General features: G+C 39.5%; 1 protein-coding gene and 1 pseudogene across 4 annotated transcripts in view; one reads left to right on the top strand and one right to left on the bottom strand.

The window, feature by feature from the left end:
* Positions 1-1,894: 1,894 nt before the first annotated feature.
* LOC129078451 (60S ribosomal protein L15-like) lies at positions 1,895-2,502 on the bottom strand (annotated as a pseudogene).
* A 12,022-nt stretch (positions 2,503-14,524) lies between these two features.
* Positions 14,525-24,391, top strand: part of PSIP1 (PC4 and SRSF1 interacting protein 1) — a 39,390-nt gene continuing 29,523 nt past the window's right edge. For all 4 annotated transcript variants that reach the window (XM_054583179.1, XM_054583182.1, XM_054583181.1 and 1 more), the window contains exons 1-3: positions 14,525-14,698; positions 15,221-15,443; positions 21,363-21,439. In XM_054583179.1, coding sequence (XP_054439154.1) covers positions 15,372-15,443; positions 21,363-21,439 — 149 coding nt within the window. In that variant the 5' untranslated portion in view covers positions 14,525-14,698; positions 15,221-15,371. The remainder of the gene's footprint in view (positions 14,699-15,220; positions 15,444-21,362; positions 21,440-24,391) is intronic.

The raw sequence follows: 24,391 nt of genomic DNA, 5'->3' as shown, positions 1-24,391 counted from the left end.
CAGGAGCACCACCACCCTGCGCCTGCACCGCTGATCTTCCATGGAGGGTGGAGGTTGGTGGTCAGTGGTGACAGCCAATTTCTGCAATTGACTGGCCTGGGTAAATCCCTCTCATTGACCTGCCAACAGCAACCAAGTCTCAACTACAAGAGGAAGGTGTACTCAGTCCACATGAAGGGCACACCTGGAGTACCCAGCTTAGGTGGTAGGGGAGCCCGTGCCACTGAACTCTATAGGACCCCTACTATTTTAGGTCATGATACTAAGACAGGGAGTCATAGCAGCTTTACCTAAAATATATAAACAAACACAAGGAGGATTCTAAAATGAAGAAACAAAGAAACCTGGCTCAAATGAAAGAACAGATCAAAATTCCAGAGAAAGAACTGAACAAAAATAGGGATAAGCAATCTATCAGATACAGAGTTCAAAACACTGGTTATAAGGATGCTCAAGGAACTTAGTGAGGACATCACAGCATAAAAAAGATCCAATCAAAATCAAAGTATACACTAATTGAAATAAAGAACAATTTGCAGGGAAAAAACAGTACAGTGAATAAAACTGAGAATCAAATCAATGATTTGGAATATAAGGAAGTAAAAACAACCAATCAGAATAAGAAGAAGAAAGAAGAATCCAAAAAAACAAAGATAGTATAAACAGCCTCGGGGACAACTTCAAGAGTTGAAACATTTGCATTACAGAGGTGCCAGAAGGAGAAGAGAAAGAGCAAGAAATTGGAAATCAATTTGAAAAAATAATGAAAGAAAACTTGCCCTAACTTGGTGAAGGAAACAGACATGCAAATCCAGGAAGCACAGAGAGTTCCAAACAAAATGGGTGCAAAGAGGCCTACTCCAAGACGCATCATAATTAAAATGCCAAAGGTTAAAGATAAAGAGAGAATCTTAAAAATGGCAAGAAAAAAGAAGTTAGTTACTTACAGGAGAGTTCCCATAAGACTGTCAGCTGATTTCTCAAAAGAAACTTTGCAGACTAAAAGGAATTGGCAAGAAATATTCAAAGTCATGAAAAGCAGGGACCTACAGCCAAGATTGCTTTGCCCAGCAAAGATATCATTTAGAATGGAAGGGCAGATAAAGAGCTTCCCAGACAAGAAAAAACTAAAGGAATTCGTCATTACCAAACCATTATTATATAAAATGTTAAAGAGACTTATTTAAGTAAAGAAGATCAAAACTATGAACAATAAAATGGCAATATATTCATACCTGTCAACAATTGAATCTAAAAAACAAACTAAGCAAACAAGAACAGAGACAGAATCATGGATACAGAGAGCATTTTAATGGTTGCCAGATGGGAGGGAGGTGTGAGGGAATGGGTAAAGAGGTGAGGGGATTAAGAAGTACAAATAGGTAATTACAGAATAGCCATGGGGATATAAAGTACAGTATAGGAGTGGAGTAGCCAAAGAACTTATAGGTGTGACCCATGATCATGAACAATGGTGTGGGGATTGCCTGAGGGAGTGGGGGTGCTGGGTGGAAGGGGACAAAAGGGGAAAAATTGGGACAACTGTAATAGCATACTCAATAAAATAAAAAATTAATTACCCCTGATTGGATTAATTAATTAAAGACAAATAGGCCTGGTTAGCCTATCCCTTCAACATATATATCCTTTCTTCCTACCTAAAATTCAGATGTGGTTCCCAGAAGAGCAATCATACGCTAAGGAGCAGACCAGCCAGCGTGAGCGAAAGATCTAGTAAACCGAAGAGACACTGGCCCTGAAGCCATCCAGCTGCAATGCCAGCATCTATCTCAACTTCTTTGCATAAACCACTAGAGCAGAATTTGTTAATTAAAGCTGACTTTTTTCTGACTGTCCTAAATTGCTTATTAGGTAAAGATTTTACAAACATTACTTATATCAGTGGTAATGGTGGAGGTGGTGAATATTGCACCTCCTCCAAGCTGCAGGGCAAGAACCACCAATAGTGTGGTGAGACTTGTCGCCCTTTCCAAGGCCATGGCTATTACGGCCCACAGATGTCAGCTGTCACATCTCCCTGTGCTTGTGAAGCGTTTTGGGGATCCACTGGGTGTCAGGATTCCTTCTGATAGCCTCATGGAATGGATCAATGAGGATAACTTCAAAGAATTTTATGTGTAATCTTCATCAAACCAGTAAGAATTCAGGACTCTCAGAGCCCCATAGTGGCACAGCTCGCAACTCGGCAACCAACTGAAGGTTCTGGGCAAACTTCAGCTGGTTAACACCATTATGGCGTTGCCATAATGGCTTGCCATAGGTCTCCCCCTTAGGAAAAGCACATTTGTGGTCACCATGGCACACACGAATCCGATATAAGGCATAAGCTTGCTTGGCCTTATATCCCAGCCTTCATGCTTTATTGGGCCTGGTGGGGGAGGGGGCCCTGTGGTACTGCCAGCAGCGCATCCTGAGGAAGAAGTGCATCACATAGTACTGCTTCTTCCTCCGTAGCTCCTGGGTGTACTTGTGAGTGCCCATCTTGGCTTACCTGATGCTTGCGGCCAGACGGAAAGCTAAAGCTGAAATATTTTTTAACTGAGACAATATGTCAATTTAAAAATAAGTGCTACAGTTTGCCAGGGGACAAGGAGGGTAGAGGGAGGTAGAGTAGGGTATAGAGAGATAAATGGTGATGGAAGGAGACTTGACTTGGGATGGTGAACACACAATACAGTGCACAGATGATTTGTTGTGAAATTGTACACCTGAAACCTGTATAATTTTTATTAACTACTGTCACCCCAATATATTCAATAAAAAGGAAAAAATGCATACTACAGAAAATATTGAATATAGAATTTTAGATTAGAAAAATGAAGCAAAGAAGACAAGACCTAAGAGGTCCAAATAGTTTTAGAATTTCAAGGGAAGAAAAAAACAATGAATAAGCAGGGAGTAATCGAAGGACATTTCTTTTCTTTTCTTTTTTTTGGGGGGGGATTTTGTTGATTTATTAAAGATGGCAGTCTTTGTCTCTTTTTTTAATTTATAAATCATGTTTATTCTATAACAGTTATCTCAATTTTTCCCCCTTTACCCTCCTCCACCCACTTCACCCCCAGCCCCCACTCCCACAGTCAATTCCCACTCTGTTGGCCATGTCCATGGGTCATTCATACATGTTCTTTTTCTAGTCCCTTCTCCTTCTTTCCACCATTGTCCTCTTTCCCCAGCCCCTCTGGTGAAGGACATTTCTTAAGAAGATGATGGTATGAAGAAAGGCACAAGGAGAAAAGCATAAAACTAAACCAATATCTGAATTTATGCATGAGGTAATGAGTTACTATACTGGGTTGATGCATTGAGAATATGAAGAAAAGAAAGCTACTAGGATAATGTAGTGACAGGAAATATTTACTGAAGGCCTGCTATGTGCTGCCTTCACACAGTCACAAAGGAAACAAAGCCCCTGTCTTCATGGAGTTAAATTTCATTGGAGATGAAAGTTAAGATGTGAGTGATGAAATGGAGGCAAACTATTTTTAGTAAACTTATTTTTTCCCAGAAGCTTGGTGAGCAAAGGAGAAATATAGGTCCACTGGACATTATACATAAAACAAATATGAGAAGTTTTTTAAACATGGAGAGAATGCAGAATGGCTAGAGAGCTTGGGACCCAAGGAATGACACAGCAGCGAGTTCCCTGCTGGGTTTTTGCCTCATACATGTTGGACAAGGTGCTGAAGAAGCCAGCAACCGGGAATGCAAATGGACACAAACAAAAGAAAACACAAGAAAAGCCTGCTGTCTCTGCCTAATGAACAGGGAGAGGGGCAGTCTAGGAGGATAGAAAAGTTTGAGACAACTACTGCCCTACTTTAACCAAACACCATGAAACAATTGTAGTCCCATTTCCATGATAAAAGAAAGAAACATGAAACACAAGGAAGGAAGAATAATGGAAAGAGTAAAAACATGGGTAAATACAATAGACTTTACTTCTGTTCTTTAGTATTCTAAACTATGTTTGATAGCTGAAGCAAATATGATAACCCTGTCTCATGTGGTTCTTACTGTATGTAAGGGAAATATTTAAGACAATCATACTATAAATGGTGTAGGGTGAAGAGACTTAAAGGTAGGTTAGGTTTCAATACTTCACACAAACTGGTAATATATCAACAGAAGTAGGCTATGATAAGTTATATATGTATAATGTAATAACTAAAGCGACAAATAAAAAATTTATACAGCCCTGACTGGTGTGGCTCAGTTGGTTGGCTGTCATCCTGCAAAACAAAAGGTCATGGGTTCCATTCCCAGGCAGGGCACATGCCTGGGTTGCAGGCCAGTCTTGGTCTGGTGCATAAGACAGGCAACTGATCAATGTTCTCTCTCACATTGATGTTTCTTTCCCTCTCCTTCTCCATCCCTTCCCCCTCTTTAAAAATATAAATAAATAAAAAATAAATAATTAAAAATACATTAAAAAACACTATGGATAAATTGAAGTAGAATTCTAACAAAATAACATAATATAGGAAGGTATGAAAAAGTAAACAAAGAGAGCAAAAACAGAAAATACCAAAATTAAGCATTAATATGTCAATAATTACATTAGTGTAAATGATCTAAATGTACTAATTAAAAGACTGAGTTTGAAACGTGGATTAAAAAATATTTCCCAATTATCTGCTGTCTACAAGGAATACCTCAAATATAAAAACACTTAGAAAAAAGTAGAAAAAGTCATGTCATGAAAACATTTATTAACAGAAAACAGAAATTGATATGTTAAACAGATAAAGCAGAATTCCAACCAACAAAATAATTACCATACACAGAGAGAAACATTAACTAATGATAAAAATGTCCACGATCAAGAAAACATAGCACTCCTAAACAGACTCATAGATACAGAGAACAACAGACTGACAATTTTATAGGGGAGTTTGGGAACCTGGGTGAAAAAAGTGAAAGGATTAAGAAGTACAAATTGGTAGATACAAAATAGTCCCAGGGATGTAAAGTACAGCACAGGAAATAGTATCAATAATATTGTAATACCTATGTATGCTACCAGGAGGGTACTCAGAATATCAGGAGGACCACTTTGTAAGGTATATGGCTATCTAACCACTATACTCTACTCCTAGAACTAATGCAAAATAATATTGAATGTATACCATAATTGAAAAATAAAGTTTGAAAAATAATAATAAAAAGAAAAGATAGCAATCCTAAATATATATACACGAAACAACAGAGTATATACAAAATATACAAGACATCCCTGACTGGTGTGGCTCAGTTGGTTGGGCGTCATCCTGCAAAGTGAAATGTTACCAATTCCATTCCCTGTCAGAGTACACACCTGGGTTATGGATACAGTCCCAATCTGATGAGAGGCAACCAACTGATGTTTCTCTCCCTCTCTCCCTCCCTTCTCCTTTCTCTAAACATAAATAAATAAAATCTTTTAAAAATATGTGAATCAGAAACTGAGAGAATTGAAAGAAAAAACTGATAAATTCACAACTATAGTTGGAAACTTCGACATCTCTCTTGCAGCAATTGATAGGACAACTAGGCATAAAATAATGCAGGATATACAATAATTCAACAACACCATGAACCAGCAGGATGTAACTGACATTTATTAACTATTTCACCCAACAAAAGCAGAACATACAGTCTTTTCAAGCACCATGGAACACATACAAGATACACTATATTCTGGGCCATAAAACAATCAATCCTCCAAAAATGTAAAAGAACTGAAATCATAAAAGTGTATTATTTGTCCCTGTTTCAGATAACATGACAGTTTATACAGAAAATCCCAAGAAATCTACAAAAATAAAATAAACCTTGCTACACTAATAAGTTCAGCAATGTCTCAAAATACAAGATAAACATACAAAAATCAATTCTATATACTAGCAATAAACACATGGACACTGAAATAAAACAACAATAGCTCCAAAAAATTAAACACTTAGTTGTAAATCTAACAAACCATATGTAAGGCTTGTAGGCTGAATAATACAAAATGTTAATGGGAGAAAATGAAGATGCACTAAATTAGTAGAGAGACAGACGGTGTACATGGATTAAGATATTCAAGGTGGTAAAGATATCAATTCTTCCCAAAGTAACACATGAGTTTGACATAAGTCCTATCTATATCCCAGGAAGAATTTTAAAAAATAGATATAAAGGAGCTTATTCTAAAACTTTTAGAGAAAAGTGAGGAACTAGAATAGCCAGGAAAAAAATTTGAAAAACAAGAATAAAGTTGAAGGAATCATTTTACTTGATTTTATACTTTATTTTAGAACTTCAGTAATCAAGACAGTGTGGTAGGACTTCAGTAATCAAGATGGGTTCAGCCCTGGCCAAGTGGCTTAGTTTGTTGGAATGTTGTCCCGTACACCAAAATGTTGCAAGTTCAATTCCAGTCAGGGCATATACCGAGATTGCAGGTTCAATCCCCAGTTGGAGAGCATAGGGGAGGCAACCAATCGATGTTTCTCTCTCCCACTGAAGTCTCTCTCCGTCTCTTTGTTTCTGTCTCTCTCTCTCACCCCCTTTCCTCTCTAATATCAATAAACATATCCTTGGGTGAGGATTTAAAAAAAAAGACAGGGGCTCAGACAGAAAGACACAGGATCAATTGAACAAAATAGAGAAATAAGCCCACACAAGTATGGCAAACTGATTTTTGACAAGGATAAAAAAAGCAAAAGCAACTCTATGAAACAAGGAAGTTTTTCAGCAAAGATGCTGTATATTCGTATATGGAAAAAAAAAAGAGCCTCCATCTAAACCTCAGGCCTCATTAAAAAAAATAACTCAAAATGGTTCACAGATTTAAATATAAAATGTTAAACTATAAGACTTTTTTTTTTAACTATAAGACTTTTAGGAGAAGGAAAAAAACCATAGGAGAACATCTTTGGTGCCTAGGGCTTCGTGGAGGAAGGGTTCTTAGAGCAACAAACAATCCATAAAATAAAAAATTAATAAATTGGACCTTATCACAATTAACAACTTTTAGTTTGTGGAAGATCTTGTAAAGAAGATAAAAAGAGCCCTGGCTGGTGTGGCTCAGTGGATTGAGCACCAGCCTGCAAATCAAAGGGTCACTAGTTCGTTCTCAGTCAGTGCACGTGCCTGGGTTGTGAGCCAGGTCCCCAGTAGGGGGTGTGTGAGAAGCAGCCACACATTGATGTTTCTCTCCCTCTCTTTCTTCTTCCCTTCCCCTCTCTAAAAATAAATAAATAAATAAATAAATAAAGAAGAAGAAGATAAAAAGACATTCTGTAGATTGGGAGAATACTTGCAAATCACACCTGACAAAGGATTTTTTTGTTTTGTTTTGTTTTTTTGTTTTTAGAGAGAGGGGAAAGGAGGGAGAAACTGAGGAAGAAAAGCATTAATGTGAGAAACATCAATCCGTTGCCTGTCCTATGTGCCTGACTGGGGACTGAACCCACAACCCAGGCATATGCCCTGACAGGATATCGAATCAGTGACCTTTTGCTTTGTGGAACAATGCCCAGCCAACTGAGCCACACTGGTCAGGGCAAAGGATTCTTATTTAGCAGATGTAAAGAATGCTCAAAACTTAACAATATAAAACCAATCCAATTAGCATATGAGTAAAGGACATGAAGAGATAGTTCACCCAAGATGTTATACAGATAGTAAATAAGTCCATGAAAAGATGTTTAATATCACAACTATTACAACAGTTAAAAGAAAAACATAGCGACAATTCTAAATGGTGGTGAAGGTGTAAGAAAAACTAGGCATCTCATACATTTATTGTTGGTGGGAATATAAAATGGTACAGCCATTCGGGAAAGCAAGTTGCAGTTTCTTAAAAAACTGGGTAGGCAATTACCATATAATCCAGTAATTGCACTCCTGGGTATGGGTATATATCCCAGAGGAATGGAAGCGTACATCTACACAAAACATGTACACAAACGTTCACAGCAGTTTTATTTGTAAGAGCAAATATCTGGAAACAACTAAAATATCTTCCAATAGTTTAATGGTTAAATATACTGTGCACACCTATACCACGGAACCTATTCAGATATAAAAAGCAATGCACTATTGATACGCAGAACTGGCATGAATTACAAAAGCATTAAGGTGAGTAAAAAGCCCATCTGAAAATGCCACATATTGTATCATTCCATATGTATAAGGAAAGGAAATGATAAAATTATAAGGATGGAGAAATTATTAGTGATTGATAAAAGTTAGGAATTAAATTGTAAAATGAAGGGGGAGTAATAAGTGGTAGCACTTAAAAGGATATTTGTGGTGATGCAAATGAAAGAAAGTATTGTAGGGCCATGTGTTAGAAACACACACACGCACACACATGGTTGAGAAAATACTACAAATATTGTATTTCTCAGCTAGATCTCTTTTTAATAACTTCCTCATACCTATAAACACAAGCAGATTTTCCTTGCCCTATATTTACCCTCCCTTGATCCTTCAACATGTAAATCTATTTTTTTCACTTTTCATTTTGAAATAATTATTTCACAGAAAGTTGAAAAAATAATACAGAATGTTCCTGCTGTGTACCCTTCTCCCTTTTCCTGCAATGGCTACATCTAACTGTAGTACAATGTAAAACAAGGAAATGGACATTGGTACAATGTGTACATATAGTGCTATGCCATTTTTATCATTTGAATAGATTTCTGCATTCACTATGACAATCAAGATACACACCTGATACTGACAGACAGCCTGCCTGGACTGCTGGGAGCGGGCTGAGAGCAGGGAATAGGAGGGGCCACAGGTAGAGATGGAGCTGGGCCTTGGAAATGGAACCTGGGTACAATTTGAAGACTGAGCCATGCGCCTCAGGGATGGAGGTAGAAGATTTGAGCACTAAGGGCGTGGTGTGTAGCCAGACAACAATTTTGTGAAACACCCAGGGCCATGGGAGGGGACACTGAGTTACACTGCTGCCGGCAAGACTGTGTTGCCTAGGTAACCAAGTGTATGCCCTACAGACACTCTATACCAGGTGTGACCGTAGGTCACATACGCCTACTCCTGGCTGCAGATGCCTCACCTCTCCTGAGACCACCTTCAGCACTGCCTGAGAGAGACCATGCAGGATTTCCAGGGTCTCTTTACTTAGGCTTTGGGTTTGGTCCCTCTCTTTTGGTGGGCCCCAGGTGTATGGGCAAACTGCTGCAAGCATGGGGGACTAAAGCGTGGGGGTGGGGCACAGCTGACAGAGAACCAAGGGAGTTTCCCCCACCCCTGGGAAAGATGGAGGCAGAGGGGGGTTCTTACACTGGGCACACACAAGGTAATTGGATAAGAGGGGGAAAGCCCTCCTACTCCCTTCTGGTACCAGATTGGGGGTGGGACCAGGGGAAAGCAGGCACATGCACAATAGAAGTCAAAATAGCCAGGGAGGTGCTGGACCAAAGGCCTGCCAGTCTAGCAGGGGAAAGAAATAATTGGTTGGGAGGTGGACTCACCCAAAAGGCACAAAATTTAGGAAGTTATTTGGTCATTCTGAGAAAGCACCTGTCTTGTCCCACATGGAAAGCTAGTATAAACCCAGGGAAACAAAGAAACACTCTCTCTTGCACATCCTTCACTGCTCATTACCTACATTTGGACAGTGCACTGGCCTGTCCTCTCCATGGACCACGTGACCTTAGCAATCATGTAGCCCATGGCCTCCAGAAGGGAGTCTCTCTCTCTCTCTTGCTGACCTTGTGGAGCATTTCCTGGTGGATCATGGGACCTTTTAGCCCCAGAAACTACTTGGCCAATAGCTGCACCTGCTCCATATGTACCCTCGAGGAGGGACCCTGAAGCCAGACAGCAGCTGGGAACAAGCTAAGCTCCCTGAATGACCACTTAGCAGCCACCTTGGGCTCCGAAGGACAGCCCAAGCTTCAAAATAGAGCAGGAACTCTGAACACTGTCTTTTGTTTTGGTCTTACTGAGGATGGCTGGGTTTTGTCTGGGTTTTTGGAGTAGGTGAGCTTTAAGGCAGGGGGTCCTCTGTTCTTTCAGATTGTTCAGCCTCCAAATAAAAGCCTCTTTCCTTTCTTACCTGCCTCTAGAGTTTGCCTTTTGTGGCAGTGGGTAGCCAACCCCCTCCCCGGCCCTCTCCCCTGTTTTTGTTCAGTAACGGAATTACTTCATCACCATGAATGTCTCCTTATTGCTACCACTTTATTGTCATGCTATCCCCTGCCCTTTTACAATTCGTAACCCTTAACAATCACTCATCTTTTCTCCACTCCCAGAATAACCAAAAGCACAAAGATATCATCTTATTAGTAAGCCTAGTCACCAGAACAAGGAATGGTTCCACTTTCCAAGCCACACGTCTCAAGTACCCAAATCAGGAAGTGAGGACATGCAGGAAAGTGAAGAAGAATATATAATAGAAAATATGAAGAAGATGGGAAGGAAAAAAGGCACCACCACCACCACCACCACCACCACCAAAACAGGCTGAAGAACAAAGAGGAATGTGGTTCACAAACATGAGGGATAAGGGAAGCCTTATCTGAGACTGGATGTGGAGATGTAAGAAAGAAGCAAATCGAGTGTCTGATATGAGAAGTGATTACAGGGAGGTTGTACAGTGATGTAAAAAAAAGTCAAGGCAGTCTCCAGAATAGGTACCAACAGCACACGCAGGTCAACTATCTCTGTCCTGGCCTAACTTCTTTTCAGCTTATCTAAAAAAAATCACTCATTCTCTTTAATGCTTCTCTGATCTCCTGTATCTGAGAACAACTCTCTTCATTGGTAAACCCTCTCTGCAATGTATCTAATCATTGCCTCACAAACTGGTCCATCTTGATTTTTTCCCCTCCTAAGGGGCAAAGTTCCAAATACTTATTGGCTTCCAGGGAAAGCTGGGCTTAGACCAGATGTATGACATCTGACTGAACTGGCTCTTTGATTAATGTGCTTTGTCCTCCCCATATGCCTTCTAGCTTCCTCGTCACAAGGCTTAAAATATCACACATGAGAAAACAGTTCAATAATTGCCAAGTATACCAATAAATTGAAAGTCTATTATTAATTCTGAATATTAGGGTGGGGAATGACATGTTATATGTAAAAGATGTGGAGGAAGGGATTATCATTGTTAAACTTTGGGGTTGTGTTAAATCTCATTTAGAATGATTTCCATTAAAGTGCTTACAATGAATGAATTTGTAGTCAATGAAAAATGTCAGTGCTTTTAATAGGTTAAGTACATGAAAATTTCACAAAGTCAAAACAAATATAAATACCCTCAAATGTCTTCAAATCTGCTTTCTCAGTCCCTGCCAGGGTTTTTCATCTGCCCCTTCCTCTCATTCATTCAACAAATATTTACTGAGAAAAATTTCATTCAGTGTCTGCTAAACGCCAGACACTGATCACAAAGATAGTGCCTACTTCTAAGTAGTTTAAAGAATGGTTAGAAATATAAATAATTATGCCACAGTGAGATGAGGACAGGAACTTTTCCAGAAGTGATTTTTGGATTGAGTCCTTTAGGACTAGAAGGAGTTAAACAGAATGGGCTGCTGGTGGTGACAAGCTAGGGAATAGGGTGGGGTAGAGGGGGATTGTTAGGAAATTTGAAGCTGGGAATACTTTCAAGTCCAAAGGCAGAAGGTGGAAGAGTGCTGGGCTGCTTTTACTTCCAGCATCTTTTTCTCATTATAAACTCTTCTGCCTGGAGAGCTGCTGGCCCCCTGCTCCACCTAGAGGTAGTGTGGGATCACACAAAGGCGGGAACTGGAGGACAGGCTGGCTGGAAAGTTGCCTTGGCTGCTTGACGAGGTCTGTGATTCTGGGCAAGCTGCTAAACTTCGAGCTTGCTTTCTCATCTGTAAAATGGGGATACTAGCACCTGGATTAAATGAAAGAATGTAAGTCAAGTTTCTGCCTCAGTTCATTTAGATCTCCTTTCCTCTTCCCTCTTGCTTCGGTTTTGGAAATTGTATTCTTTCTCCTTACAACTTTCTCATTGCTCCTTTAATCTCTGTCTTGCTATACTTTTGCTGGCATTCTCAGTAAGGCTGGCTATGGGGGAGGGGTGCATCAAATAGGGCTAGAGAGGAATACAGGCTCTCAGTAATTCAGAAAAGCTTTCCAAGTGGCTCTGATGAGCCCAACCCTCTCTCCTCTCCTCTTCTCCTCCTCCTCCTCCCCCTTCCATTCGGAATTGCTGCCCCCAGGGATCTAGGGATCTTGGGCTTTTGTTCTCCAGAGGCTTAAAATACCACCTGTTTTTCCTCGACTTATTGTTTAAAAGGTATCAACCATAGTATAGAGACTTTCGAATTGAAATTGCCAAAACTTAAAGAGAGCAAGAGCTAAGTTTGTACTTTTCTTTTTTTTTAAAGCACTAACACTAAAAGATCAGTGCTTTTCCATTTTCCCTCTACTTTGCATTTCTTTTCTGAGGACCTCCCATTGCAGTAACCACTCCTTTTTTACACATTGATACTCTCATTTAACACTAATAAATGGTTGTCTCTTAATATTAATTATGATTTATCTAATATATATGTCTATCATCCCTACTTGATTTTAAGTTCCTATAGTCTGTAGTATCTTCTGTATCTGTAAGCTGTTTCTCAAAATTGAATATGCATAAGAGTCACCTGGTGATTTTGTTAAAATGCAAATTTTGATTTAGCTGGTCTGGGAAGGGGCTGAGTTTCTTCATACGAGCTCCCTGGTAAAGTAATGCTGCTGGGCCCTGGACCACACTTGGAGTTGCAAAGCCTTACAGGGGTTAGAACAAAGGAGGTGCACAAGAAATGGTTGCTGGATGATGGCTTTGTCTCTCCTACACAGTGTCTTGGAATTTTCTTTAATACATCTTTCTTCACTTTTCTCCATGGACAATTTATGACTAACACCTGACAATTATTCCTCTGTGTACTTAGCTGTGCTCTTTCTTGCCTTTTTCATACTTACCAGTTTCTTCCAGAAATGCATTGGTCACATAGGGCGTACAACAGTAACCTCCAGCTTCTTTCTACAGTTATCTACTTTGTAGCAAGCAAGAATAACTTTTTAAAGAATCGTCTTTACCCCTTTCTTGCTTAGCAATGTATAGTAATAGCTCCCAAGTATACATCATATCAGAATCAAAGTCTGGATGAGAAGCTTCAAGACATTTCTTCAACCTTTCCCTTTCCCTTGCCAATCATTCTCTTTCTGCACCACTTGGAATCCTCTGCACCTTGCTGAAGTATGATTTAGTCTCTTGAAACGACTTGCAGGACATTTTGCATCGGAAATGTCTGCTTTCGTTCTTTTTAAAGGAAAATGTATAGCTTTTGACAAAAAATTCTTTTCAATGTTTACCCACTTGAAGTTTTTCCTGATTTATTTCTAGTTGTGAGTCCTTCATTTAAAGGACTATGAGCTACGTACTATTATTTATATATTTAATATTTTTATGCTTTTTTTCCGTTTCATTGTTTTAAATGGGAAGTATTTGTGCATGTTGTTCATGTTGTATGCCCAGCACCTAAGAATGCCTGACAGAGAAGGTACTTCTTTGGGGATTCAATTAAAGATAAAACAGAAACTTAAGATTTTTTTAATATTCAAAAATGCCTTATTTACTATATTTGTATACAAGTATTGGCCAAAGGATTAAAAAATAAAATAGTTTTAGAAATCCCCTCAAGGATATTTTAAGAAATAAGACACTTTAGCTTTAGTAACACTTCTACACTACCACTTACCAGCCACCATTCAACTAGGGAAATAAAATTTATACGCAGCTAAAATTTACTTAGGGCCCAAACCCACATCCTATCTAAAAGGCATATGCTTTCCTGTCACTATTTCTAACCATCACATTTTGCATTCGTTAGAACTACATTTTCTTAACAGTTCATGGTGCTTTAAATTTAAAGGAAAAGAAATGGGTCTTCTCATACTACGATAGCAAGAAAAAGAAGACTGCAAGGCTCATTCGGCGAGGGGTAAGAGGCCTACAAGCTGCACACCCTGCAACCGCCTCATGCTCGGATTTCATCTATGGGTTTTTGTACAGTTCTTTTTTGGATGGTGCAAACCGCGCAAGTGCAGCATTAAAGGCTCTCCACCCTGGGAAACGATGCAAGAACATGCAGCTTAGGCTGCCAGATTCTCCTTAACCCACTGCCAAGGGCTGGAGGCCCGGTACCCGTTCCCAAAACCCGTCCACAACAATCGTTCCCTCCCTCTCGGCCTTTTACATACAGTACACATACAAATACACACGCAGAGCAGCCAGCAGGGGCGGGCCGGGCCTGACCACTCCACACACCGCAGGGGGGAGCCACAGCAGGCCGATCTATTTTCGCCCAACACCTTTTCCATTCGCATCCGTCTTTCCCTCAACTTGGCTGTAACTATTAGGAAAATGAAAACTTGCGGGTGTAGGGTCTCCTGTAGTCCCGCTTTGGAGCCACACTCCTTAAGCGGGTGCTGCGCTGGTCCCCCTTCCTCAGCGAGCAGTTGGTCCTGTCCCAGTGCTAGCGGGCGCCGAGCGGGAGCCGCGCGGGAGCAGCGCAGCGACGGCGGTGGCGGCGGTTGCTTTTCGGAGCCGTTGAGACGCCTCTGCGGCAGCTGGTGGCGCAGGTGGCTTGCGTGGACGCGGGCAGTGGCGGCCGGCCCGCCACCGCAGCCTCAGCGTCCGCAGCCGCGGCAGGTGAGCGGGCGGCGGACGCTCGCCCCGCCCCCCCTCGGTGGCCTCGCTCCCGGCAGTAGCGGGGAAGTGGCCGCGGCCCGCCCGGGAGCGGAGGGGTGGGCGGCCCTGGGCTGCGATCGTCGGGAAGCAGGTTGTAGGGGGGAGTGGTCGCGTGTGGATGGAAAGGGAAGATTCCCCTTTCTTTTGCCTTTTTTTTCTCTTTAGACCGCTCCCTCTTGGGGCTCAAATCCTGGGGGGAAAGCTAGAGGAAAGATGGGGCGGGAGAAAAGGGAAATTGGGGCTGAGAAGCATCTCTGCCTCAGCGGGTGGCGTCTTTCTGATCGTAGAGCGGTGGACCTGCTGAAGTCTGGGGGGTTGCTCTCTGGCTGCGGAGGCCGCGCACTCGCGAGGGAGGAGCGGGAGGCGGCTCTCCCCTCACTCTCCCACCCCCACTCCGCTTGGTCCTCCCTCCCCCGTCGCTCCCCATAGGCCCCTCCCTCCGGGTTTCTTAGCTTTAACCGCCCTCCGCGCTCTCCCTTGCAGGCTCTTTGGAACACCCCGAGGCATCCTCGGGCTTCTGCCGCCCCGGAACCTCGGTTCCAATCGGTCCTGCCGCATTCCCCGCGACGTCCTTATCGCCGCACCTCCTTGCTGGTCTTTGGATCCGGATCCCCGGCATCGCCCCTCACGAAACATGACTCGCGATTTCAAACCTGGAGACCTCATCTTCGCCAAGATGAAAGGTTATCCTCATTGGCCAGCTCGAGTAAGTGATTTTCAGCCTTCGCATTTAGCGGTGCTACCTTCTTTAGAGGCCTGCGTCCCACCTTTTCTCTTAATTTTTTTTCTCGCGTCCTTTCTTATTCTAGCTTTACAGTAGTCTCATTTGTAACCCAACCTTTCATTTGCGTTTTTTGCCCAGTAATCTCCCACGTAATTGTAAACATCTAGGTGTTTCTGCGTACCTCATGTATTTCCTTACGGCTTGTTTTTGTCAGACTTTGCCAGGTTTTCCTAATAGGAAATATTTGAATGTGATGCCAATTAGTGTTACATTGTTGGTGAAAATAATCAAGTATGTATTTTATGTTTAAAAATTAATGAGACATTGACATTATCTTGATTTTGAGTAAAATGCATAATAGCAATTCAATCTATGCAAACTCTTGGATGCCAAAGAAATGTAAGTGATTAAATTGGATTTACAGATATTTTTCCTGTTTTGTAGTTGATGAGGCCTTCTGGATTTGCTTGTTTAAACATTTCTAAAAATTGATTTTAGAGAGAAAGAAACATAGTTTTCATTGTTCAACTTACTTACATACTCATTGGTTGCTTCTTATATGTGCCCTGACCTGGGATGAACCCCCAACCTTGGTGTACCTCAGCCTTGATGTCTCAGGATGACTCTCTATAACCAGCTGAGCTTCCTGGCCAAGGCTGGATTTGCTTGTTTAAGAAAGAGTTGTAGAACTAGGTAGTCATGAAAATTGTATAGTAAATTAACTCAAAGGAAAGTTATTTTCACGTTTTTATTCATGTATTTTGCCTCATGACCTTAAATAAGATGTTTTACCTTTCTGATTGTTTCAGGGGCAAACGGATGAGTAGACCTAGAGTTCTGGGTGCACATCCAGTGGTACAGAGGGAATTAAGAACCCAGGGTTTTTTGTGCCAGTTAGGAATTCAGATTGTCTTAAATATGCGCCATTTTCAGAAAAAGATGTTGTTGTTAGTTACAGTAGGACTCAGGTTCTATGGTAATGATGGATCCTAAAAAATGTTGAGATCCATTAGATTAGTAAACTCAAAAATTCTCCTTAAATATAAATGTGGTATTCTAAAGTTGTAATATTCACTAATTTACTCTTTTTTTGAGGAATGAGTTTCTTAAAGATAATTGAAATTATGACAGCTGGAGGAAACACACTTCTTGGTTACAGAGAATCATGGAGTGAGTTGCTGAGTACTATCCAAATATAAAATGTTCAGTTTCTTGATTTTTCCCATCTAGCTCTTTGCGTACTCAGGTTTACAGTTTCTTTCCCCAATCTGGCAATTTTTTTCTCTCAGTCTATGAAGACTGCCTTTTCAGTGGAGTCTTACTTGAACAACGCTTTATCATAATTCTTGTCTGTATACTTAACATCCTAATCTATTTCCTTTCAGATAACGTCTTATTTTAATTCTTCTCTGCATGCCTTGACTTCCAAAGGGATTGTAAGCTTCTTCAGGTCGATGGACACAAACTGAATTTCTTTCAGTTTTTCATACTCCTGTACTACTTAGTGCATAATCATGCACTTATAAAACACTTTATTTTATGTTTAAATGGAGTACAGGGAAACTTGGTGGGTTTAAGACCCCTCCAAGATGCTTTTTTCTAATGATTCTAGCACCTTAGTTTATTTTGAGGTGTTATGAAATCTGAGGTAATGGGATACAGCTGTGTTCAGATTTCTATGCTACAATACAATTAAAAGCCAAATGAAAATGTTTTAAAAGTTATCTACTCCTCCACCGCATCCTCTTCACATGGTTTAGTATGTTAGGTGAGTAAGAGTGCTGATAAAAACAAAGTAAAGTAGCCTTAGGAGGGCCACAGATTTTTCCTTTATTTTATAAGTTCTATATTTAACAAGTTTATTTTTACTGAAATGGGACATTTCTGTTTTTCCTTTTCTCCTTCTTTCTTAGAAGCCAGTGAATCTGTTTTGATATATTATCTGTGTCCAAGAATTACATTCCTTTTTCTGTCGTCTTTCCAATCACAAGTGCTGCGTCTTTGCTAGAGAATTTAGAATATGCATTTAAGGTCTTAGCAGTGACAGTGACAACAGTGACAGTGACAACCACCTGCTTCTGTTTTGATTTTAACATTTTCTGTGTGCATATCTCAAACTTCATTAATTAATTAATTTGAACTTTTAGTGATTTTTGAGAGAGAGAAAGGGGGAGAGAGATAGAAACACTGATTTGTTCTTTCACTTGTTCATGCATTCATTGGTCGCTGCTTGTATGTGCTCTGACCAGAGATGGAACCCACAGTCTCAGTGTAGTGGGACAACACTAACCAACTGGCCTGCCCAGCCAGGGCAAACTTCATTAATTTTTATGTCTTGCACATTCTTATAATTCTGTACCAGTATTAATTGTCCTAAAAGCTAACCTAAAAAAATTGCCTCACATTTATTAAACTCCCTACGTTCTAGACATTTGCACAAACTTTTAAAGCTATTTCGTAGCTGAAAGAAACGTGGACTGAGTTGACAAGATACCCCTTCATTTAGGACCTCTTAAGGATTTTCACAATTTTGGGGGCATTCTCACAAATTTGAAATGACAGGTAAAATAATTATTGATCAGATAGGTGAGGAAATTAAAGTCCCTAAGGGTGTTGGGTAATAATGATTCTGTTGATGCCAGAAAGCTTCAGGCTGCCAGTCGAATCCCCCGCGGTCTGTACATTTCTTCTTTTTCTTTTAAACTGTATTTCATTGTTTATGCTATTTCAGTTATACCGATTTTTTTCCTCCTTTACCCCCGTAATCCTTTAGGCAACCCACACTGTTGTTCATGCCCATGGGTCATGCATATATATCCTTTGGCTACTCTATTCCCTGTGCTGTACTTTACATACCCATGACAATTCTGTAGCTACCAATTTGTAGTTCTTAATCCCTTTATCTTTTTCTCCCATCCCCTGGCCCCCCTCCCATCTAACAACTATCTCTTTGTATTTATGAATCTGTTTCTGTCCTGCCTGTTTGCTTATTTTATTTTTTAGTTTCAGTTGACAGATAATGTATTTATTGCCATTTTATTGTTCATATTTTTGATCTTAAAAGAAGACCCTTTAGCATTTCATATAATACTGGTTTGGTGATAATAAACTCCTTTAGCTTTTTCTTGTCTGGGAAGTTCTTTATCTGTCCTTTGGTTATAAATGATAACTTTGCTGGGTAGAGTAATCTTGTAGGTCCTTGCTTTTCATCATTTTGAATATTTCTTGCCAATTCCTTCTAGCTTGGAAAGTTTCCTTTGAGAAGTCAGCTGACAGTTACGGTGGCCCTCTTCTAGGTAACTGTTCTTCTCTCTCTGCTTTTAGAGGCTCTCTTTGTATTTAACCTTTGGCATTTTAATTATGATGACCCTTGGTGTGGGCTTCTTTAGATTCATCTTGTTTGGGACTCAGTGTTTCATGGACACTATTTCCTTCATCAAATTAAAGACGTTTTCTTTCATTATTTTTTAAAGTCCGTTTCCAATTACTTGCTCTCTTTTTCTTCCAGCACCCCCATGATGTGAATGTTGGTGTGCTGAAGTTACACTTTCCTCATTTTTTTGGATTCTTTTTTCTTCTTACTTTTGTGATTGAGTGTTTTTGCTTCCATATATTCCAAATCTCTAAATTTATTCTCACCTTCATCCACTCTGCTGTTGATTCCCTGTGGGTGGTTCTTTATTTCAATTAGTGTATCCTTCATTTTAGACAGAATCTTTTATTGTTGTTGAGGTTCTCACTAAGGTCATAGAGCATCCTTATAACTGTTGTTTTGAATTCTGCATCTGATACATTGCTTATCTCTATTTTGTTTAATTTTTTTTTCTGGAGTTTTGTTCTGTACTTTCACTTGGGCCATGTTTCCATGTCTCCTCATTTTTGCAGCCTCCCTGTGTTTGTTTCTATGCATTAGGTAGAGCTGCTTTGACTCCATGTCTTGGTAGTGTGCCCTAATGCAGTAGTTGTTTTGTAGGGTTTAGTGACATAGCCTCCCTTATTAACCAAGCTGGGTGCTCAAGGCACACCCACTGTGTGGGCTGTGTATACCTCTTGTTGTAGTTGAGCCTTGATGATTGTCGATACATCCAAAGTCAGCCACTGCCTGTGTTCTGTCCAGATTTACGCAGCATAAGCTACAACATGATCTGTAGATGGCTGTTACTTGTGCTGGGCTTGGAGGTACCCAGGCGAGGCCAATCTGTGAAGCAAGGCTGGCTGCTGTTAGTGCCAGGCCTGGGACAACTTAGCGAGAGGTAAGGGGCTCACTAAAGCCAGATGCTGCTTGTTTGAGAGAATTTAGGAAAATCTGAATGGACCAAGACAAGCCATTGGTATGGAAAAGCCACTGGAAACAGCTTCAGTGGGCCCAAAAGTTGGGAGGGCAGGGCCTCAGGGAATCACCAGGGTGGGGCATTGTGAGCCAGGTTGATGAAGTCTCAGATATGGCACCTACCTGCCAGCTCTGGGCTCTGTAGCTCTGTGGGGAGAGGGCTTAGAAAAGAACAGTGGCTTCTACCAGCAGTTCTGTTTGGGAGAAAGCTAACCCCCTGCCCTGCTCTCGTCCTGATGCTGGACAGTTCAGTTCTTCCCCAAATGCCTTTGATGCCTTTCAGTCTGCTGCCCCAGTACTGGAGCTCAAAGGGAGTGCAAGTAAGTATGTGCATGGCCCTTTAAGAGGGACTGCTTTGGCCTGTAGAAGTTTCTGTCTTCCACAGCTTCAATCTCTGCTGGTTTTTACATCCGGAAGTTAAGGGGAATTCTTTTCCTGTTATTGGAACCCTGAGCTGGGTAGCCTGGTGTGGATTTTTATCCACCACATAAGGGTGCGGAACCTGCCCATTCCATGTCTCCATCCCTCCTACCAGTCTCCATGTGGTTCTTCTTTAACTTTGTAGTTGTAGGACTTCCATTCACCTTGATTTCTGACAGTTCTGAATGGTGGTGGTTCTATAGTTGAGTTGTAATTTTAATGTGGTTGTGTGAGGTGGTAGGCCATGTTTATCTACACCATCATCTTGACCAGAAATTCTATGGTCTTTTTTTCAACATGGTGATAATGCACATAGAACATAGTAGGTCTTCTGGTGGTCTGCTCCCTTCTTAACAAAGTCAGCTGATTTTTAAATGTAAGTGTTGTTGAAATTAGGGGGGGAAATGTTAATTATGAAGTTGAAATAAATAGAAATGCTATTGAATTAACTCTGAGATCTGCTTTCCCTTTATTAATAAGCCAAAGTAACAAGTATTACAAATATGTTAGATATAGCAGCATCTGATGCTTTCTTCCTTAATTAAGATTGAAGAAGAAATAAAGGAACAGGTAACTTATGTGTTCAGCCATGTAGATATAAGGTCTTTACATAGTGTATTTCAGACTTGGAGAAACAATGCTTTAAACTTTTGTTAATGTCTATTTTTTACATTACTTCAATATTTGTATAGCCTCCCTGCAGAAATATATATTATTTAGGATTTTTGAACAGGTTTAGCATCCATTCTCTAAAATGCTTAGGGTCAGATATGTTTAAAAATTCAGAATTTGGGATCTTAGAAAGGTAATGATGGTACATATATACTCTTACGTTTTGCTCCTGATAAGGTCTGGGATGGCACATAATAAAATAACGCAGTATTTCTGCAGAGAAGCATCAGTAGAAACACAAAAGAAATGATGGAATAGGTTCACTGTCAGACAAGGTTTTGCCAGCAAATTAATTATTAGAAGTATCTTGGTTTTTAGAGCTTCTTGGGTTTCAAAACTGTAGGGATAAGGGATTATGGACCTGTAGAACTCGTTCACATTATATCAGATCCCTTTTGGATGTTTTGTTACTAGTTTATTCTCGTGTATTGAGATGTGTATGATTTTAAATATTTTAATTTTTCTGATCTTTCTTTTAGGTAGATGAAGTTCCTGATGGAGCTGTAAAACCACCCACAAACAAACTACCCATTTTCTTTTTTGGAACTCATGAGACGTAAGTCCTTTTAGCTTTAAAGGCAAATCAGAGTTGTATTGTGGTTTTTTTTTGTTTTTGTTTGTTAAATCAAGGTCATTGGACATAAAGTGAAAAACAAGTAGAGATTAATTCAAAGGGAAAATAGTAAAGGAATAGAAAATTTAAAATCATCTTTGAACTTTGTAGAAGTCTTCAAGTCTCCTGTTTAAAATTTATTTTTAGAGTAGAAAAATTAGACACTGTAGGACTTAATTTTTACTAGAAGAGATACTACCTTAATGATAAAAGCAAGCTATATATGGATCCTCTCAGCAACCAGAAGAATGACTGGTGGATGTAAGGAAAGTTTTAATGCATCTAGCCTTCATATTTAATATAAGTGCTTTTTATAAGGAAAACCTAGCACCTTGTAGGCTTTGTTATGTTAGCTATACAAATAGTATATTGTAGGAATTGTGAAAAGAAGAAATCTGGATAGTTCCTTCTGTGTATTTTTATATGTCCTGAGAGCCACTGTGGCTGCTCTGCTGCCCCTGGTGGATAAGTGGCAGAAAACCTGATGAGGTGAAACGAATTAATTTTTCAAAAATTACAGCTGAATATTGAACTGTTACTTCTAGGTACATAAGATTACTCTAGGGGTTATCTCATTAATTTCAGAAGGTAATACCCTATATACCTTTAATTTAATGGCCTTACAAGCACTATATATAGTCTCGTTGGTTTTGGACGTGAAGTTTAGAATTTGCCATAATTTTGGTAAAGTATGCTTTACCTGGAACCAGGGGAAACAAAGGTGTTGGTATTCTAATTAGAATTATATATTCCTAAGCGTCTACAAAAGCAACATTTGGTTTGATGTTGATTAGCTATATATGAACTTGTAATTTCTTTTTACAGCTTTATTGAGATGTAATTTATGTCATAAATTTTACTTGTTTAACGTGCATAATTCAGTGTATTTTAGTTTACTTCCATTCCCATTAGCGATCGTTCTCCATTCCTTCCAACAACCCTAGAAAATCACTGTTTTACTGTCTGTCTAGATTTGCCAGTTCTGGACATTTCATATTAATTTTATCTATCATAGAATGTCACATAATTTTTTTTTTTTTTAAATACAGTTTTGAGTCCAGAGTTGGATTGGCCTCTATAATTACTCTGAGTTGGGTTTAGGTATATGTTATGTATTAACAGTTAATTTTGAAAGAAATGATGGATTTCTGATTCCATGAGATAATATACCATTTTAAAAAGTCTTCCATACATTTATTAGGGAAAGGTATCTTTTAATGAAATGTTTGTGTACTGTAGATTGGAGCAGGGGCTTTCAAAGTGTGGTACTGGGTCAAGCTGCACCAGCATCACATGGGAACTTTTTAGTTAGACATGCAGATTCTTGGGCCCGCCTTTTACCTACTGAATCAAACAGCTGTGAAGCCCAACAATCTGTCTAATAAGCCCTCTAGATGATAGTGATGCATGTGAAGTTTGGAAACACTATTAAAATAATGTGAGTAAGCATTCCTTAGAGTTTTTTAGTTTTTATAAAATTAGAATTCTTGAATTTTTCTGAAGTGGGATAGATTTTGTACTTTCACATGTATTGGGTTGGCCAAAAAGTTAGTGTTTTTCCATTAGATGGCTCTAGTAGTGCTTAGTTGTCTTTAACTTCATTTATTCAAAACAATTTTGTTAGGTTATATTTTGACAGCTGTAATGTCAGTATACCTTTAAAAAAACTTACCAAAATTCGTGATTTTGTGTAGCCATTTCAGTATTGAAGAGAGAAAATACACATTTTCAGCATATTATGCTTTATTTCAAGAAAGGTGAAAACTCAAAAATGAGATGCAAAAAGATTTGTGCAGTGTATGGAGAAGGTGTCAAAAGTGGTGTGTGAAGTTTCATGCTGGAGATTTCTCACTGGATGACGCTCCACAGTCAGATAGACCAGTTAAAGTTGATAGCGATCAAATCGAGACATTAATTGAGAACATTCAACATTATATCACGTAGGAGATAGCCAACATGTTTTGTGCCTTTAGTGTTCTTACAAGTATACTGTTTTATCTTTGGAAAGGCCATACTGCTATATCTGATAGTTTGTTGGCTTAACTTTTTTTGTACTTCAGGTTAGTTTTTAGAAACTAGATCTCTAATGATTTGCCTCCCCCCCCTCAGAAGTTGGGAGGGTGGTTATTTGAACCTTTCCATTTGGGTTTTGCATAAACAGGAGTTTATTCTAACTGACTATAGTTACGGAGATGGGAACAGAGGAACATAGAAGACAAAATGGCATTTTAGAAAACAGTGCTTACTCATAATTTTTATATATGTCCTTATATTTTTTAGAACGTATAGTTCATTCTTACATTAAATTTAGATGGAGAATGATTGTACCTTCCCCAGCATTTAAAAATTAGATTTTTTCCATTGTATAAATTCAGATATTTTTATTGTGAATTCAGAGCAGAATTCTTTTGTAATTTTTATGAAAATGTCTGAATTTTCTTGGCATTTTATGACATTCACAGTAAATTCATCCAGCAGTCAAGTTTTAAATATTAGACAACAATAAATGTATATACTATGGCCATGTACTAGGTATCTTAAAACTAACATCTTCAAAACAGATTCTTAATAAATGAGACTGATGTGGATGCAGTGCTTTGCTGGAGGCAAAAGTCTTAGTGTTTTCCTTGATTATATATTACAGTCTTTCACCTTCATCCTCACATCTAGACAGCCACCAAGTCTTGTTCTTTCCCTTGAAAGTGCATTCTGATCCATCCACTCTTCTCTGTATCCTCTGGTACAGCTCAAGTTCATGGCACAGTTGCTCCTGAAATTAGTGTCCTAGCCCTATCTTGGTCTCAGTCTGTACTTTTCATATGTAAAGTGATCTTTATAACCCAGTCAAATCCTGTCATTTCCCTGTCTGGAAACCTTCAGTGGCTCCCTTACTAA

The sequence above is a fragment of the Pteronotus mesoamericanus genome, unplaced genomic scaffold (assembly GCF_021234165.1).
Source record: "Pteronotus mesoamericanus isolate MK-2021 breed Mesoamerican mustached bat unplaced genomic scaffold, CSHL_Meso_final contig_73, whole genome shotgun sequence".
Taxonomy (NCBI): domain Eukaryota; kingdom Metazoa; phylum Chordata; class Mammalia; order Chiroptera; family Mormoopidae; genus Pteronotus; species Pteronotus mesoamericanus.
The sequence above is the reverse complement of the archived record's forward strand: the minus strand, read 5'-3'. Positions and strand labels throughout refer to the sequence as shown.